General features: G+C 41.5%; 2 protein-coding genes across 9 annotated transcripts in view; both read right to left on the bottom strand.

The window, feature by feature from the left end:
* Positions 1-2,230: 2,230 nt before the first annotated feature.
* Positions 2,231-13,862, bottom strand: LOC103479646 (eukaryotic translation initiation factor 4 gamma 1-like). Its single transcript, XM_008434192.2, has 22 exons — positions 13,815-13,862; positions 11,440-11,628; positions 11,139-11,322; positions 10,723-10,856; positions 10,184-10,297; positions 9,702-10,085; positions 9,354-9,500; positions 9,016-9,252; positions 8,356-8,460; positions 8,013-8,264; positions 7,772-7,889; positions 7,136-7,238; positions 6,570-6,961; positions 6,346-6,458; positions 6,094-6,266; positions 5,870-5,995; positions 5,279-5,360; positions 5,068-5,166; positions 4,662-4,805; positions 4,372-4,453; positions 3,991-4,131; positions 2,231-3,716 (listed from the first exon to the last, which is right to left on the bottom strand). Exons 1-22 carry the CDS (start codon positions 13,860-13,862, stop codon positions 3,535-3,537), a joined length of 3,549 nt encoding a protein of 1,182 aa, XP_008432414.1. The 3' UTR covers positions 2,231-3,534.
* Positions 12,981-18,688, bottom strand: part of eif4g1a (eukaryotic translation initiation factor 4 gamma, 1a) — a 20,308-nt gene continuing 14,600 nt past the window's right edge. For all 8 annotated transcript variants that reach the window (XM_017310148.1, XM_017310149.1, XM_017310150.1 and 5 more), the window contains 12 exons: positions 18,522-18,639; positions 17,886-17,988; positions 17,320-17,711; positions 17,096-17,208; positions 16,844-17,016; positions 16,620-16,745; positions 16,029-16,110; positions 15,818-15,916; positions 15,412-15,555; positions 15,122-15,203; positions 14,741-14,881; positions 12,981-14,466 (listed from right to left, as the gene is read on the bottom strand). In XM_017310148.1, coding sequence (XP_017165637.1) covers positions 14,285-14,466; positions 14,741-14,881; positions 15,122-15,203; positions 15,412-15,555; positions 15,818-15,916; positions 16,029-16,110; positions 16,620-16,745; positions 16,844-17,016; positions 17,096-17,208; positions 17,320-17,711; positions 17,886-17,988; positions 18,522-18,639 — 1,755 coding nt within the window. In that variant the 3' untranslated portion in view covers positions 12,981-14,284. The remainder of the gene's footprint in view (positions 14,467-14,740; positions 14,882-15,121; positions 15,204-15,411; positions 15,556-15,817; positions 15,917-16,028; positions 16,111-16,619; positions 16,746-16,843; positions 17,017-17,095; positions 17,209-17,319; positions 17,712-17,885; positions 17,989-18,521; positions 18,640-18,688) is intronic.

Genomic DNA, 18,688 nt, shown 5'->3' with positions numbered 1-18,688 from the left:
TCTCTTCTCCTCTCTGTGCTGCCAAGAAGATTCGAGCAACCTGCAGATTCAGTTCAAGAATCACTACAACACACTGCTGGTTAGTCGTTTCATCAGAGGGCTTTCAGACATTTGCAGTCGCACAGTAAACAACAACAACAACAACACATTAAAAATAAAAGACACGCAGGATGTAGCAATTCTGTGGAAAATTACTGACACCAGAAAGGTCAATAAGTTATAAACGTTGGCTCTTTTTGAATGAGCATTTGTGCAAAGACTTCCAAAAAGAAAGAAAGAAAAAAAAAATGTAACAGAGCATATGGAAACATTTGATCTTTCTTGCTCACCAGAGCTTATCTAGTAATGCCTGATAAGCTTAAAATAAACGATGATTCATGCTTGGAGGTGGGATCCTTGAAAGGGTCATTTGAGACACATGGGTCAATCTACATTAAAAAATATATATATATAAAAACAAGAGGTGGAAACCCATGGACTTTTCCAAGCTTGCAAAATTCACGTATTGGTGTTATTCTACATTTTGGGTATAATGACACAGAAGTCTTTTTATTATTGCAATAGCTTAAAATAACACTCTTAATTTCTCCAATTGTTCAAAAATAAACTCTACATCAGTCCCTTTATCGCTTTATTCAAAGTAGAAATTACTATTTTATATATTTATATAAATTTTGTCATTTCAGTTTATCTTTATAATTGTACGGAATAAACCAAAGTCCAAAAAAATAAAGGCAAGAAAAAAAAATCAACTATGATGAACCAACTCTGGAGCCATTCAGCTGACCTCAAATGGTCTGCTAGATTTAACTAGACATTTTCAAAGYATTGAACTGGTCTCTCAACATGTTTCCCTGACATTCATAGATCCCGTCCTGCCGTTTGGTTGGATCGTTCCAAGGTTGCAGATGCACCGATCACATTTTCAGTCATGGAGAAGCAGAGTATTTGACACAGATGAATGGTTTTGGTATGTTTGTAATGTGCTTCACAAATGTGAGGATGTACACAGAGTTTGGTCCTGTTAACATCTTATAGCTCAATTGAGATTGTTTCAGAGTATGGAGCAGGCTGTGGGGACTGCAGATTTGGTAAGGCACAACTCATGTATGGAGGCTTTAGTCCTTGATGCCGACGTCACAGGTTCGTATCCTGGCCTGATGACCTTTGACTCAGGTCTTCTCATTACTCAYTTTCCTGTCTACCAGTCCACTGCAGGGCTCACAGTACAGTGTTCAGAAAATTAGCAAATAATGATTTAAAAAATAAATTGGCAAGAGGAAAACCAAAAAAAAAAAGAGAGGAAGAAAATAATTTAAATGGACCAGAGAATAGATAAAACGGCAAAGACTTGGTAACTGATCAGCTCCGCAGTGATAGGTCTACATTTAAAAGTGATACTTTAATAAGTGCCTTTGTGAAGCCAAGTTATCAGCAAGGTCTGATTTAAAAAAAACAAAACAAAAAAGGTGCTGAAGAGGTTACAATTTGCCACCCAACTCGTTAACTAGTTACAATAAAAGCTATAAAATATTTAATAGGCTGATGAGAACAAGATTTTTTTTCTTTCAGGGTTTGTTGGGGTGTGACATCACCCCCCAAACGTTGAATTTAATTGACAAAGCACAAACAATGGAAATATCCCTATTATTTTTTTYCCCTTTTCCCATCAAAACACATTTGAACCTAAACACACACGTGACATGGAGGCACTTGGGTTTAAGACCAACAAGATTAACATCCAGATTACTAGACATTATTCAGAAAACTAGWCCTAGTGAGATCACCCTACTAGAAAAAACAAAAAAATACAGGAAGTGTAGAAGAATCATGGATTTGGACCTGTGGGTKGACAACTAGTTCTCTGTCGATGCTAAACAAACGTGAAGCAGCTCTCACAAGTACCTCCAATAATGTGATAAACTGTACCCATGGGATTATATAAATCCCTACATTGCAACAGTAATTCAAAAATGACTGCATCATGAATATTTAGTTAAAAATATGAACTTTTAAAGATGTTATTGGAGATGAAAGAAGCAGTTAACCAGACCCAAGAGATGTGATCCAGGTTTCACAGCCACATCAGATTTAGGATGCAGATCTGATCACCGCTTCCTACTTCTGTGGAGTTTAATGTCGGCTGGTAAAAAAGAAACAAACAAAAAGAAGAAACACAATCCTCCCAGTCAAACGGTAAACATTCAGACACATTTCAAGACAAACTCTGCACAGCAACTTAATAAGTCATTTATTGTAATGTTTCTGTCACCTCATCTTTCCAGTTTCTGATGCAAAAAGAAGCAATCATTTCTTAAATAAAGAAAGCAAAACAAAAATATTTACAAAATTCAAATAAAACTAATAATCATTGAATTATCTAAAGCACCTCTCTGCATCTGGACAACTGTGGTTTCTGCTGGAAAAGGAGACACTGCAATTACATCAGAAATTCATAGGTTCTGAAAAATAAAACAGGAAAAAAAAAAAAAGTTCATCATCATCATTATATATTTACAGAAAGGTCCTGAAATGAGTTTCCACTTAAAGTAGAAAAGGCTTTCGGATCACTTCTGTTTTTTTTTTAATATTTATTTTATTTTAGTTTTATTCCCCTTCTCCCTTCCCCTTTGTATACATTTAATTTCATCAAGTCGTTTTTTTTTTTTGTTTTTTTCTTTCTGCAGATTTCAAGTTTCTAACGGTGATTGGGTCGATAGGTGTCAGGTTAAAGTACAGAAGAAGTAAAGATGAAGAGTCAGTCAGTGTGGTTCACTACCGGGGATGGGAAAAGATGGCTTAGAGGAAGCATTAAGACCAACGSCCTGTAGTCAAAGYCGACATCGGTTCTCTGAAAGCTCATGATAGGAAACAGGAAGAGAGAAAATAGACAACCTTTGCATTAAAAACTCCCCCATTTGCCCAGTTCAGTTTCAAGTCCTCAAACGTTTTGCCCACTGAATTCTTAATCGAAGCACACTTCAGTCATGCTGCACACTCCAGTAAAGGACAGAGAGAGGACCTGCGAGTTAGATCCGTCCATGAGTCAGGGAACCCACCGCACCGCACACCCTGCGGTTGCTTCCTGCAGGATCAGAGGATATTTAGGCATAATCGTCTAGGAGAATGAAAAAGCAGCCAGTTGGTTTGTGTTACTGTGACAAAAAACAAGAGAAAAAAAAAAAACACACACACAAAAAAAAAAAAAGAAAAAACAGTTTTGTAGTGATGTGTGGATTCTCACACGTCATTAACAAGCAGTCCTGCTGAGTGTGTTTTCAAGTTTATTTCATGAGGACACTTGCTGTGTAAAGCAGGAGAGGAGGGAAGGGAGAAATGATTGTTTTCTGAGTTCATCTCTCAAACAAAAAAAAAAAACAAAAAGAAAAAAAGAAAAATAAAGATTTATCCTCATTGAGGATTGATTCGAGTCTGCCACTCTGGGCTAAATATATTGTCTACTACTCGTCGCAGTTTCCTGCCGAACCCTCCCCGCCGCCCCCACGTCTTGATGAAAAGCAGGATTTCGATTCCTCAGTCCTTGTCGGACTCCTCTTCGGCGTTGCGGAGGAAGGTGTAGAAGCCGGTGACGGATTTCAAGGCTACGCCTTTGCCCGTTTGCTCTGCCGGATCTTTGCAGGACTCCCACTTGTAGAAGACCTCCTCGTCGATCACGTCCTCGTCGTAAAGATTGTTGAAGAACATCAGCAGGAGGCCTGAAGAAACGGAGCGCAGAGGTCAGCGKCAACATTCACGTGGCAAAACAGTCAGCGCTTTCTCAGCAGACTGCTGCAGGTGGATTGCAAAGCAAAGGTTAYGGAGTAACCAGCCACTTACTTTTTTCACTTTGATTGTTAAGAGACAAAAAATGGTCGTCTTTTTGAGGAATGTCGACTTTAAACGGTCAAAATAACCTAAACGACCATATTCATCGTCTGTACTCTTAAAGACACTTCACTGCAAATTCAAAKAAATGAAATAAAAACGTACTTGCAGGCTGCTCCATGTGCACCATGAGAGCCTGGAGGGCATAAAGGGCCTGAAGCGCTTTCTCCTCGTCACAGAGGTATCTCTGCAGCAGACTGGCTCTCTCTTTGATCTGCTTCTCATCCACCTTGTACGGGTTGTCACCTAAATTGTGATGTTAGAAAAAAAAAAACAATAAAACAAAAAAAAAAAAAACACAAACATGGAGCTTCTCACAACTGCTGCAATTCTAGAGTGTCTCCACTAAAAAGGCCAACAGTGGCCTGACAGAAATGTGCTCAAATGCCACCTTTAGGTATATGGGCGAATCAGCCAATCGTAAGGCAGCGACTCGGTGCATTTAGACGTCTAGATGTGATAAAGTTTTGCATCAGATCCACTTACATATGATGGCGGACTGGCACACCGATGTCATCAATGCTCGTAGAAACTGGCTGGAAGCACACTGCTGCTCATCGAGATTGGCCTAAAGAAGAATCAAAATGTATTATTGAAAAAAAATAATCACAGCTACGACAGAGATGGAGCAGTGGCCGCGATTTTTACGTGATGAACGACATTGTTTGCCTTTATCTTCCTTAAGTAGTTATACTAACACACATTAATAAAACATTAAAAAGATATGTTTTTCCCTCCACAGTTCGTGAACTACCGCTATATTCTAAACCACACACCTCAATCCAGTCTCTGATTCGCTGGTTGTTGGCTTTCTCCTGAAGCAGTCGGTCCAGCTCTTTGCTGATTTCATCTCCACTGAGGATCTGCTTCATTCCAGCTTCCTCCGACTCAGTCTCTTCTCCTGTGGTAAACTCCACTTTCTGAAATGCACGACATGTGTAAGCAAGCCTGAAAGACGATGTTCAGCATCTTGGTGAGGGTTGTTTTCATCTTAGCTTGTTTACATTTTCTCCAAGCGCAAATTAGATCAACAGCTAAGTTGGTAATTGATCAAACAGAAGATATTAGCACTCTYGAAGATGTAGSAGACACTTGGCTWCACAGAAACTTACACATATTGGGACAATCAGACAAGATATGGCTTSTCATATCATAATAAGATGTCTAAAATCTCAARCGTACCTGATCTGTGACAAACTTGTTGACGTCTTCATCCTTGGACAAGAACTCATTCCAATTTAGTCCGGCTTCTCTCCACAAAGACCCAACCTTCTCGTGAGTCTAGCGAGAAAAACAAGTTRAAAAATGTTTTAGTCGGGTTTGGAAATATTTCAAAAATACAAAGCCAGACTGTTTAACTGCGAGCCTCCGCTTTTAAGACTTGTGTACGTACCATTCCTTTGCAGAGCAACTTGATAATCTGTGCCAGCAGCAAGCCGGCCTTCCCCAGAGGCACAAGAGGCTTCGAGATCTCCCTGTAGACAGATGCAACGCATCAACATTTCAGCTTCCATAAGCTTGTAGACTGCAACAATATTTAATTATTCTGTGCGTTTGTTATTAGTGCAACAGCAGGAAACTCAAGTGGGAGGGGAAAAAAAAGTAAAGTTTAATATGTTATATTTTGATTTAAGATGAGGCCTCTGGCTGGAAAGATGTGACCTAGATTTCCATCCGATTAATCCCCTTTTATTCCAGGTGGAAAATTATTCTTAAAATCTAATTGGCTTTCGGTTATAATTAGAAATCTATAATTTATGTTAAAATATGCTAAGCAACAACCAGACAATAGCTAGTATTTAGACATATAGTTCTACTGCACTTCAAGCCAAATAAAGCCTTTGGAAAGAAAGACTTCGATACATTCTGTATTTATTATAGCTTGGCCTTTTAATGTTTCAATTTTGATTAATTACAGAAACAATGTAGGTGCATATGATACATATGACAYCCCATGGCAAGTGAATGCCGGCATTATTCATACCTAAAGAGCTGTCCCATAGGGATGCCCCGGTCATGGAGCATGGGAGTAATGAGTTCTGCCAGGTAGAGCCAGATGTGAGGTATATCTATGGCCATGTCCTCTGCCACTTCCAGGATCTCTAGGAGCCTAAAAGAAAACAGAAACGCTTTACTTTCACATCTCTAATTCTACTTCAACTCTAAATGTTCCTGTTGAGACACAGGACCTCAGTGACCTCTTCTTACCCTTGATAGTACTGCTGTACGGGCAACGTCCCTGCCTCTACAAGCCGGTGTAACAACAAACCCATGCGCTCCCTGGCAAGGGTGCTGCGTTCAAGTGTCGACTCGAGGCCACAGCTCACGAACACGTAGAGCAGAGAGGCACTATTTAACTCTGCAACACACTGCAGCGCCTCCTACAGGGCAAGAAGAAGATGAAAATCAGAGATGGAAGTACTACTAATAAGAAGTGCGCCTGACGGAACAGTTTAGTACCTTTACGTCGTTGATGTGGAGGTATTCTTCAATAATGGCATTGGTCTTTTTCCTCACCTCCTCTTCTGTCATGGCAGGTTTGGGAAGAGAAGCAGGAACACTTTCCCGCTTAACTAGACAAAAAACAAGAGGTGAGAATAAGATAATGCTCACTTTTTTTTTTTTGTCAAACAGACTGCCAATGTTCGTTTTAAATCTCGTCCTAGTTCCTTAACCCCGGATACCTGGAAGGTCTTTGCTTGGACCAGTGTCCCGACCACTTTGGCTCCTGCTTCCTCTGTCATGGCTTCCTCTGTCCCGACTGCCTTGGTCTCTGCTACCTCGGTCCCGACCGCCTTGCTCTCGGTTTCCTCTGTCCCTGCTTCCTCTGTCCCGACTGCCTCGGTCTCTGCTTCCTCTGTCCCGATTGTCGGTCATGCTGGCAACGCGGCGCACGGAATCTGCTGCGGCCCGGCTGTCTCCGCCCCTTCCACCACGCTCCTGTGATTCCCTGCTGAAACTTCTCTTGGAGAACTGATTCCCGTCCTGTCTCTCGCTGCGAGCAAACCTGTCGTAGCGATCCCTGTCATGGTCATTCCGGTCTCTGTCACCACCACGTTCCCGACTGCCGCTCGACCTAGAAGGAACGGATTAATATACTTTAGACATTTCCAGCGTGTTAAAAGGATTAAATAATACTACTGTGCATTTATTCTGAGGGCTAATTGTTTGAAGCAGAAAACTAGCTGAGAAGAAAACGGCAGCGAGGCAACGAGGGAAATTTACGGAGGACTGCGCTGCTTCCAATTACCTCTGAGGAACTCTGCGATCGGTGTCTGTTGATGAGGACATCGCCCCGGATTGCTGCAGAGCTGAGAATCGGTTCAGAGTGCTGGTGGCTGGACGTCCAGAGTCTATAAGAAAAGGAAAGACGTACATCAAAAGGTCAAAATCTGAAGGGAAAAATTTTTTTACAAAAATTGCCTTAAATCCAAGCTTCTTATAGCATGGTTCATATATTTTTCTCCACAGTAAAACTTTAGCTCTTTTCAAGCACTTTCCAGGTTAGTTTGTCAACTTTTCCAGCACAACCATTTTTACAAAGAAACAATACAAATGAACTAAAGGGCATTTCAATTCACTATTGTATGATATAATTTATTACCATTATTAATAATGTCTTGTGGTAGTACTCTACATTGCCGGGACAAACTAAAATAAACCAACATTTTATGTTTTCAAACTTCTCTCACTCCCTATGAACCTGATTGGTCTGAGAGCAAAATACACATTTGACAACCCCCCCAATTTCAATAACAAACATAATATAAGACCACCCTTATCTCAATTACACAAATTGAAAGTCAAGTGATTATTTAAATTTTTGTAAAGTATTTAATTTGAGTAGTACCTTTACACAGTTTATACTATACTTATAGAGGCTTACCTTGCTCTCCACTTGCTGGTTTAGCTCCACTTCCTCCGCTGCTGCCTTTTCCCCAGCTTCCCCACATGCCTTTCCCATCCGGAGCCAGCCGCTGATTGTTGAAGTCCAGGGCCCCAGGCTGCAGGAACACAACCGAGCCACAGTCAGGAAAAGAAGCTTCTCAACACTTATTTACACAAAACTGCAGCATTCCGATGTGTAACACATCAGAGAGTAACGCTCGGGGTTTTAGAGGTTTTACCTTTGTGATCTTGCTAAGGCGGGTGATGTCGATGGGTCGATTCTTKGTGGAGATGGGCACCATGTTCCAGCCCTCGTCTTGAGGCTGGGCGGCCCGGCCCCTTGCTGGCGTGTGCGGACCCCGGTTGTCCTTCTTTGACTGCAGCTGCTGCTGGACTTTGATCTGTTCCCGGTGTTCCTCCATCTCTGCATCTTTATGAATTTGGTCAATTGTTTTGGGACCCTGTTCTCCTCTACGAGGAACCCAATTATTCTAAGAATCGCAAAAGGTAAAGAAATGAATAAATAATCAGCACCGACACTTATTTTTGAGCCGCTCTATTGCAACTTTGATTATCATTTACCCTTCTTAGGTCCAAAACATCTTGCAGCATGAAGCGGATTCTGGACGAGGTTTTCCTCTCTTTGATGATCTTGTCCATCTGGTTGAAATACTGATCCATACGAGGCTGAGAAAGACACAACATTTATGGCTTTTATATGTTCACGTACAGTGCCTTAGAGTATTCATACCCCTTGAGCTTTTCCCTTGACATTTGTCATCACAATTAATCATAATGCCTTTAATCGTGAGTATTGAAATATTGTTAACTAATATTGTTAAGAATTATTGTTAACTAATTTAGAAATCGATTTGTACTGTAACTGGAGTGTACAGACTCAGACAAGGCCATCTGCTCAAAGATCAAGAAACTCAGAGCACTCATTTTGTATTTAAGATAAAGGGGGAAATAAAAAACTAGCAGTTTTCCTGCTGATGGATTCTCCCATCCAAGTTATTCTGAAAGCCATAACTTGTTTGTATTTAGTTGTCTGAGGTTAAAGGGGGGTGACTACAAATGCACATCAATGTCAAGGGGTAAAGATACTTTTGAAAGTCTTCTCAGTTCCTCAAGCCATCATAAATAATCAGTGGCCCAGACACGTGGCACAAAGAAACAGTCATCACAGAAGACTATTTGACGTCACCCACTTCCTTCTGTGCATGTCGATAACCAACTAACCTTGGCCTTCTCGAAGTCCAGGTCTTTGCCAATGGTGGACAGCAGTCTGCAGAGACACTCCAGAGATTCTTCGTCGTGGTTCTTCAGTAGTTTGACCACACAGTCGTGCATGATGGCCTCCGTCAGCATTTTCAGCTTGAAGAGTTCGCCGATGAATTTTATGTTACCCAGCGAGCGCCTTCGAGCTTTGTCTCGGGCCTCTTCCAGTTCCACCCTTAAGCGCTCACGCTCCTCGTCCTGCAGAGAAATAAGCAGGAGGTTCGCTTGTGCTTTCGTGGCCACAAGATTGATTTCGTGCAAACAAATTAARAAAAAAAAAAAAAAAAAAAAAAACATACATTCTTGGAAGCTTCCATCTCTTTCTGCTTTTTCTCAAAAAACTCATCATCGTCCTGGTCCTTTTCAAACTCCTTCTGGCAGCGGTTGAGGAGAAGTTTGCGGAAGTTTACAAAGCTTCCAGGTTTATCCGGGGTGGGCACTTTCAGCTGGAGAGGGGCAACAACCAACCAGARGTTGACTCAATTTAAAATCAGCAGCAATTTGGGGGATAAGCACAGACCGAAAATAGATCATTTCTGCTCTTTCAGCTCCTCAATACCATCATGAGCAATTCAGTGGCCCAGACACGTGGCACAAAAAGTGAGTCATCATTAGAGCAGCGACGGTGTGCACAGCACACGACTCACCCCTATAAGGCAGCGGCACATGTTGGCGTAGGCTACGGAGAAGTTGGGCTCTGAGATGGCCTTCTCGAAGATGAGGTCGATGGTTCCCTTCAGCCTTTCTTCGGAGTCTATTTTCAGCTCCATCACCTGCTTCATCAGCTCCTGGAACTTCTGCGGGGTTAGCTTGTTCAGGATGCTGCGCAGACGCTTGAACACGTCCTGAGTCTTTCCCTGCTCAGCGTCGGCCTCTTCGGAGTTGCCGTCTTCGGGCTTTATGGTCGAAGGCTTCCAGGCGTTCGCAGCCTTGTTGAGCTGCACGTTCTCCGTGAGGGACCTGCTGTTGATGATGATGATCTTCTTGGGCTCTTTTCGCAAGCTCTGCTGGGAGCGATGTGACCCAGAGGGCTGAAAGCACAAAACGGARAAGTACRTTTGTTTTTTTTWAAAAATGCAACGTGAAGTTGTAATRATTCTGAACGGAGGAAGCTGTGATTTTCAATAACCTGGGGTCGTCCTGCAGATTTGCCTCCGAGACCCCCCAAATATGTAGGAGTGAAATCCGAACCCACACTCATCAGTCGACTGGGATCAACAGGTCGCAGCGGAGTCTTGTTTACCTGGAAAGTGAAGTAGGCTGTTACATACTGGTCATAAACCTGCAAAGATGAGTCACCTCTGACTATTCTGAAATCAGAAGAGGAGACGATAAAGTCCCGAAGCAGAGGGATCAACACATTCCATGCACTGTAGTTCCATGCTCACAGGATGGAACTACAGGATGTAGYATAGTTGCTTCAAAACAAAATTACACTTGTTAAAATTTCTTCTGTCCTTTCTATTGTCCGCCGATTACAGTTGAAATTACAGTTGAAATAAATAATCAAATTAATTTTGATTGTTTAACTAATTGTCAACTGGTGTACACAGACTCAAAAAAGGAAAGAACAACATATTCAGAGCAGCAATAAAGCTAAAACCTTCACAATAAAAGCCTTTTCCTGGTATAAAGCCACGACATGACTCCAGACAAGCTGCAACATACCTCGTCTAGGACCACGTCACTGATGACAGGCAGACCTTCTGGTTTGTGCATACTAGCGCTGCTAAACTGGAAGCCCAGAAGAAACTCTCTGTCATACCGCTTCTTTGCTTCTGGGTTTATTGGCTCCCCCAGTTCTGAGTAGCACACATTCGAGATGCATCAGTAAACTTGATTCACGTGCACGCTTAAAAGGTTTAAACTGGATACAAGGGTAAGTAATGTGAGTAAGAAAAGTGCTGCTTGGAAGGAAGAGAAAGAAAATCACTACAAAATCTCATCAAAATTCCATAGATCTTTTAACAATTTCTCTTTATAAAACGGTTTGAATCTTTTCGGAAACATGATCATTTTAACATTATATGAATTACTGAACCAAATAACTTTGACAAATGTTTCCTTTAGTGCTCACAACTAACCTTCTTTGTACTGGTATTTCTGCTCAGTTGGCTCAAGTGTGGATTTGAGTTTGTCCGGCTCAGTACTCTGCTTGTCCTCTTTTTCCTCCCAGGTCTCATCTACCACTTCAGCGGGAGGCTCAGCTGTCGCTGGAGGGCTGACCTGGACTACTGAGGGTTCAGGAACAGGCTTGGCATCCGGCTCCTGCTAAAACATAATTATGTTTAAGTTAGCTTGCAATAGTGATGAAGAGCCATAAAGACTGACCTGTTCTCAAAGTTGTGTTACTGTCAGTGACACAGCAGCTGAAGGGAGTCTCACCTCTTTGAAGGCATCCAGAAGGCCCCCAATGGCTTTTTTGTTGAGCTCTTTCATGCTCTTCTTCTTCTTTGGCACAGACGTAGCAGCTACAGACAGAGTACAAGTTATTGAACAAAACAGAAGGGGAAAAAAAAAACAATAACCTGTTTGGTTTATTCTGTATGCAATAACCTTTTTTCTCTCAATTTCCTCCACATTTATTGTACGTCAGCATGATCTGTTCTGATGTATAATTGAGATGAATGATTTTTTTTTATTTTATTAGAATTCATGTCTTCACTGCCAAAAGCTTCCCCTTGTCACAAACCAACTTCAGCAGCCTGAGCAGATGTCACACTCTTATCTGTAGTTTGTGTTTAAATCTGTATTTAACAGTAATAAAAACACATGGTGGTAGTAAAGGAAGACAATCATGGCAATTTAAAAATCAATAGATTTCACACCCAAGGAAATACATATCCTTGCTGGCGCCAGTAAAACGATCCCATCATCTGCCTGGAAGGTGGCCAAACAATCACACCGATGGGTCTGCCTTAAGCTTAAAGAGTAAGGCGCATTGTAGTAAAAACCAGCATCTATTCAATCAATCCTAGTAGTGNAAAAAAAAAAGAGAGGAAGAAAATAATTTAAATGGACCAGAGAATAGATAAAACGGCAAAGACTTGGTAACTGATCAGCTCCGCAGTGATAGGTCTACATTTAAAAGTGATACTTTAATAAGTGCCTTTGTGAAGCCAAGTTATCAGCAAGGTCTGATTTAAAAAAAACAAAACAAAAAAGGTGCTGAAGAGGTTACAATTTGCCACCCAACTCGTTAACTAGTTACAATAAAAGCTATAAAATATTTAATAGGCTGATGAGAACAAGATTTTTTTTCTTTCAGGGTTTGTTGGGGTGTGACATCACCCCCCAAACGTTGAATTTAATTGACAAAGCACAAACAATGGAAATATCCCTATTATTTTTTTYCCCTTTTCCCATCAAAACACATTTGAACCTAAACACACACGTGACATGGAGGCACTTGGGTTTAAGACCAACAAGATTAACATCCAGATTACTAGACATTATTCAGAAAACTAGWCCTAGTGAGATCACCCTACTAGAAAAAACAAAAAAATACAGGAAGTGTAGAAGAATCATGGATTTGGACCTGTGGGTKGACAACTAGTTCTCTGTCGATGCTAAACAAACGTGAAGCAGCTCTCACAAGTACCTCCAATAATGTGATAAACTGTACCCATGGGATTATATAAATCCCTACATTGCAACAGTAATTCAAAAATGACTGCATCATGAATATTTAGTTAAAAATATGAACTTTTAAAGATGTTATTGGAGATGAAAGAAGCAGTTAACCAGACCCAAGAGATGTGATCCAGGTTTCACAGCCACATCAGATTTAGGATGCAGATCTGATCACCGCTTCCTACTTCTGTGGAGTTTAATGTCGGCTGGTAAAAAAGAAACAAACAAAAAGAAGAAACACAATCCTCCCAGTCAAACGGTAAACATTCAGACACATTTCAAGACAAACTCTGCACAGCAACTTAATAAGTCATTTATTGTAATGTTTCTGTCACCTCATCTTTCCAGTTTCTGATGCAAAAAGAAGCAATCATTTCTTAAATAAAGAAAGCAAAACAAAAATATTTACAAAATTCAAATAAAACTAATAATCATTGAATTATCTAAAGCACCTCTCTGCATCTGGACAACTGTGGTTTCTGCTGGAAAAGGAGACACTGCAATTACATCAGAAATTCATAGGTTCTGAAAAATAAAACAGGAAAAAAAAAAAAAGTTCATCATCATCATTATATATTTACAGAAAGGTCCTGAAATGAGTTTCCACTTAAAGTAGAAAAGGCTTTCGGATCACTTCTGTTTTTTTTTTAATATTTATTTTATTTTAGTTTTATTCCCCTTCTCCCTTCCCCTTTGTATACATTTAATTTCATCAAGTCGTTTTTTTTTTTTGTTTTTTTCTTTCTGCAGATTTCAAGTTTCTAACGGTGATTGGGTCGATAGGTGTCAGGTTAAAGTACAGAAGAAGTAAAGATGAAGAGTCAGTCAGTGTGGTTCACTACCGGGGATGGGAAAAGATGGCTTAGAGGAAGCATTAAGACCAACGSCCTGTAGTCAAAGYCGACATCGGTTCTCTGAAAGCTCATGATAGGAAACAGGAAGAGAGAAAATAGACAACCTTTGCATTAAAAACTCCCCCATTTGCCCAGTTCAGTTTCAAGTCCTCAAACGTTTTGCCCACTGAATTCTTAATCGAAGCACACTTCAGTCATGCTGCACACTCCAGTAAAGGACAGAGAGAGGACCTGCGAGTTAGATCCGTCCATGAGTCAGGGAACCCACCGCACCGCACACCCTGCGGTTGCTTCCTGCAGGATCAGAGGATATTTAGGCATAATCGTCTAGGAGAATGAAAAAGCAGCCAGTTGGTTTGTGTTACTGTGACAAAAAACAAGAGAAAAAAAAAAAACACACACACAAAAAAAAAAAAAGAAAAAACAGTTTTGTAGTGATGTGTGGATTCTCACACGTCATTAACAAGCAGTCCTGCTGAGTGTGTTTTCAAGTTTATTTCATGAGGACACTTGCTGTGTAAAGCAGGAGAGGAGGGAAGGGAGAAATGATTGTTTTCTGAGTTCATCTCTCAAACAAAAAAAAAAAACAAAAAGAAAAAAAGAAAAATAAAGATTTATCCTCATTGAGGATTGATTCGAGTCTGCCACTCTGGGCTAAATATATTGTCTACTACTCGTCGCAGTTTCCTGCCGAACCCTCCCCGCCGCCCCCACGTCTTGATGAAAAGCAGGATTTCGATTCCTCAGTCCTTGTCGGACTCCTCTTCGGCGTTGCGGAGGAAGGTGTAGAAGCCGGTGACGGATTTCAAGGCTACGCCTTTGCCCGTTTGCTCTGCCGGATCTTTGCAGGACTCCCACTTGTAGAAGACCTCCTCGTCGATCACGTCCTCGTCGTAAAGATTGTTGAAGAACATCAGCAGGAGGCCTGAAGAAACGGAGCGCAGAGGTCAGCGKCAACATTCACGTGGCAAAACAGTCAGCGCTTTCTCAGCAGACTGCTGCAGGTGGATTGCAAAGCAAAGGTTAYGGAGTAACCAGCCACTTACTTTTTTCACTTTGATTGTTAAGAGACAAAAAATGGTCGTCTTTTTGAGGAATGTCGACTTTAAACGGTCAAAATAACCTAAACGACCATATTCATCGTCTGTACTCTTAAAGACACTTCACTGCAAATTCAAAKAAATGAAATAAAAACGTACTTGCAGGCTGCTCCATGTGCACCATGAGAGCCTGGAGGGCATAAAGGGCCTGAAGCGCTTTCTCCTCGTCACAGAGGTATCTCTGCAGCAGACTGGCTCTCTCTTTGATCTGCTTCTCATCCACCTTGTACGGGTTGTCACCTAAATTGTGATGTTAGAAAAAAAAAAACAATAAAACAAAAAAAAAAAAAACACAAACATGGAGCTTCTCACAACTGCTGCAATTCTAGAGTGTCTCCACTAAAAAGGCCAACAGTGGCCTGACAGAAATGTGCTCAAATGCCACCTTTAGGTATATGGGCGAATCAGCCAATCGTAAGGCAGCGACTCGGTGCATTTAGACGTCTAGATGTGATAAAGTTTTGCATCAGATCCACTTACATATGATGGCGGACTGGCACACCGATGTCATCAATGCTCGTAGAAACTGGCTGGAAGCACACTGCTGCTCATCGAGATTGGCCTAAAGAAGAATCAAAATGTATTATTGAAAAAAAATAATCACAGCTACGACAGAGATGGAGCAGTGGCCGCGATTTTTACGTGATGAACGACATTGTTTGCCTTTATCTTCCTTAAGTAGTTATACTAACACACATTAATAAAACATTAAAAAGATATGTTTTTCCCTCCACAGTTCGTGAACTACCGCTATATTCTAAACCACACACCTCAATCCAGTCTCTGATTCGCTGGTTGTTGGCTTTCTCCTGAAGCAGTCGGTCCAGCTCTTTGCTGATTTCATCTCCACTGAGGATCTGCTTCATTCCAGCTTCCTCCGACTCAGTCTCTTCTCCTGTGGTAAACTCCACTTTCTGAAATGCACGACATGTGTAAGCAAGCCTGAAAGACGATGTTCAGCATCTTGGTGAGGGTTGTTTTCATCTTAGCTTGTTTACATTTTCTCCAAGCGCAAATTAGATCAACAGCTAAGTTGGTAATTGATCAAACAGAAGATATTAGCACTCTYGAAGATGTAGSAGACACTTGGCTWCACAGAAACTTACACATATTGGGACAATCAGACAAGATATGGCTTSTCATATCATAATAAGATGTCTAAAATCTCAARCGTACCTGATCTGTGACAAACTTGTTGACGTCTTCATCCTTGGACAAGAACTCATTCCAATTTAGTCCGGCTTCTCTCCACAAAGACCCAACCTTCTCGTGAGTCTAGCGAGAAAAACAAGTTRAAAAATGTTTTAGTCGGGTTTGGAAATATTTCAAAAATACAAAGCCAGACTGTTTAACTGCGAGCCTCCGCTTTTAAGACTTGTGTACGTACCATTCCTTTGCAGAGCAACTTGATAATCTGTGCCAGCAGCAAGCCGGCCTTCCCCAGAGGCACAAGAGGCTTCGAGATCTCCCTGTAGACAGATGCAACGCATCAACATTTCAGCTTCCATAAGCTTGTAGACTGCAACAATATTTAATTATTCTGTGCGTTTGTTATTAGTGCAACAGCAGGAAACTCAAGTGGGAGGGGAAAAAAAAGTAAAGTTTAATATGTTATATTTTGATTTAAGATGAGGCCTCTGGCTGGAAAGATGTGACCTAGATTTCCATCCGATTAATCCCCTTTTATTCCAGGTGGAAAATTATTCTTAAAATCTAATTGGCTTTCGGTTATAATTAGAAATCTATAATTTATGTTAAAATATGCTAAGCAACAACCAGACAATAGCTAGTATTTAGACATATAGTTCTACTGCACTTCAAGCCAAATAAAGCCTTTGGAAAGAAAGACTTCGATACATTCTGTATTTATTATAGCTTGGCCTTTTAATGTTTCAATTTTGATTAATTACAGAAACAATGTAGGTGCATATGATACATATGACAYCCCATGGCAAGTGAATGCCGGCATTATTCATACCTAAAGAGCTGTCCCATAGGGATGCCCCGGTCATGGAGCATGGGAGTAATGAGTTCTGCCAGGTAGAGCCAGATGTGAGGTATATCTATGGCCATGTCCTCTGCCACTTCCAGGATCTCTAGGAGCCTAAAAGAAAACAGAAACGCTTTACTTTCACATCTCTAATTCTACTTCAACTCTAAATGTTCCTGTTGAGACACAGGACCTCAGTGACCTCTTCTTACCCTTGATAGTACTGCTGTACGGGCAACGTCCCTGCCTCTACAAGCCGGTGTAACAACAAACCCATGCGCTCCCTGGCAAGGGTGCTGCGTTCAAGTGTCGACTCGAGGCCACAGCTCACGAACACGTAGAGCAGAGAGGCACTATTTAACTCTGCAACACACTGCAGCGCCTCCTACAGGGCAAGAAGAAGATGAAAATCAGAGATGGAAGTACTACTAATAAGAAGTGCGCCTGACGGAACAGTTTAGTACCTTTACGTCGTTGATGTGGAGGTATTCTTCAATAATGGCATTGGTCTTTTTCCTCACCTCCTCTTCTGTCATGGCAGGTTTGGGAAGAGAAGCAGGAACACTTTCCCGCTTAACTAGACAAAAAACAAGAGGTGAGAATAAGATAATGCTCACTTTTTTTTTTTTGTCAAACAGACTGCCAATGTTCGTTTTAAATCTCGTCCTAGTTCCTTAACCCCGGATACCTGGAAGGTCTTTGCTTGGACCAGTGTCCCGACCACTTTGGCTCCTGCTTCCTCTGTCATGGCTTCCTCTGTCCCGACTGCCTTGGTCTCTGCTACCTCGGTCCCGACCGCCTTGCTCTCGGTTTCCTCTGTCCCTGCTTCCTCTGTCCCGACTGCCTCGGTCTCTGCTTCCTCTGTCCCGATTGTCGGTCATGCTGGCAACGCGGCGCACGGAATCTGCTGCGGCCCGGCTGTCTCCGCCCCTTCCACCACGCTCCTGTGATTCCCTGCTGAAACTTCTCTTGGAGAACTGATTCCCGTCCTGTCTCTCGCTGCGAGCAAACCTGTCGTAGCGATCCCTGTCATGGTCATTCCGGTCTCTGTCACCACCACGTTCCCGACTGCCGCTCGACCTAGAAGGAACGGATTAATATACTTTAGACATTTCCAGCGTGTTAAAAGGATTAAATAATACTACTGTGCATTTATTCTGAGGGCTAATTGTTTGAAGCAGAAAACTAGCTGAGAAGAAAACGGCAGCGAGGCAACGAGGGAAATTTACGGAGGACTGCGCTGCTTCCAATTACCTCTGAGGAACTCTGCGATCGGTGTCTGTTGATGAGGACATCGCCCCGGATTGCTGCAGAGCTGAGAATCGGTTCAGAGTGCTGGTGGCTGGACGTCCAGAGTCTATAAGAAAAGGAAAGACGTACATCAAAAGGTCAAAATCTGAAGGGAAAAATTTTTTTACAAAAATTGCCTTAAATCCAAGCTTCTTATAGCATGGTTCATATATTTTTCTCCACAGTAAAACTTTAGCTCTTTTCAAGCACTTTCCAGGTTAGTTTGTCAACTTTTCCAGCACAACCATTTTTACAAAGAAACAATACAAATGAACTAAAGGGCATTTCAATTCACTATTGTATGATATAATTTATTACCATTATTAATAATGTCTTGTGGTAGTACTCTACATTGCCGGGACAAACTAAAATAAACCAACATTTTATGTTTTCAAACTTCTCTCACTCCCTATGAACCTGATTGGTCTGAGAGCAAAATACACATTTGACAACCCCCCCAATTTCAATAACAAACATAATATAAGACCACCCTTATCTCAATTACACAAATTGAAAGTCAAGTGATTATTTAAATTTTTGTAAAGTATTTAATTTGAGTAGTACCTTTACACAGTTTATACTATACTTATAGAGGCTTACCTTGCTCTCCACTTGCTGGTTTAGCTCCACTTCCTCCGCTGCTGCCTTTTCCCCAGCTTCCCCACATGCCTTTCCCATCCGGAGCCAGCCGCTGATTGTTGAAGTCCAGGGCCCCAGGCTGCAGGAACACAACCGAGCCACAGTCAGGAAAAGAAGCTTCTCAACAC

This window comes from Poecilia reticulata, linkage group LG17 (assembly GCF_000633615.1).
Source record: "Poecilia reticulata strain Guanapo linkage group LG17, Guppy_female_1.0+MT, whole genome shotgun sequence".
NCBI lineage: Eukaryota > Metazoa > Chordata > Actinopteri > Cyprinodontiformes > Poeciliidae > Poecilia > Poecilia reticulata.
The sequence above is the reverse complement of the archived record's forward strand: the minus strand, read 5'-3'. Positions and strand labels throughout refer to the sequence as shown.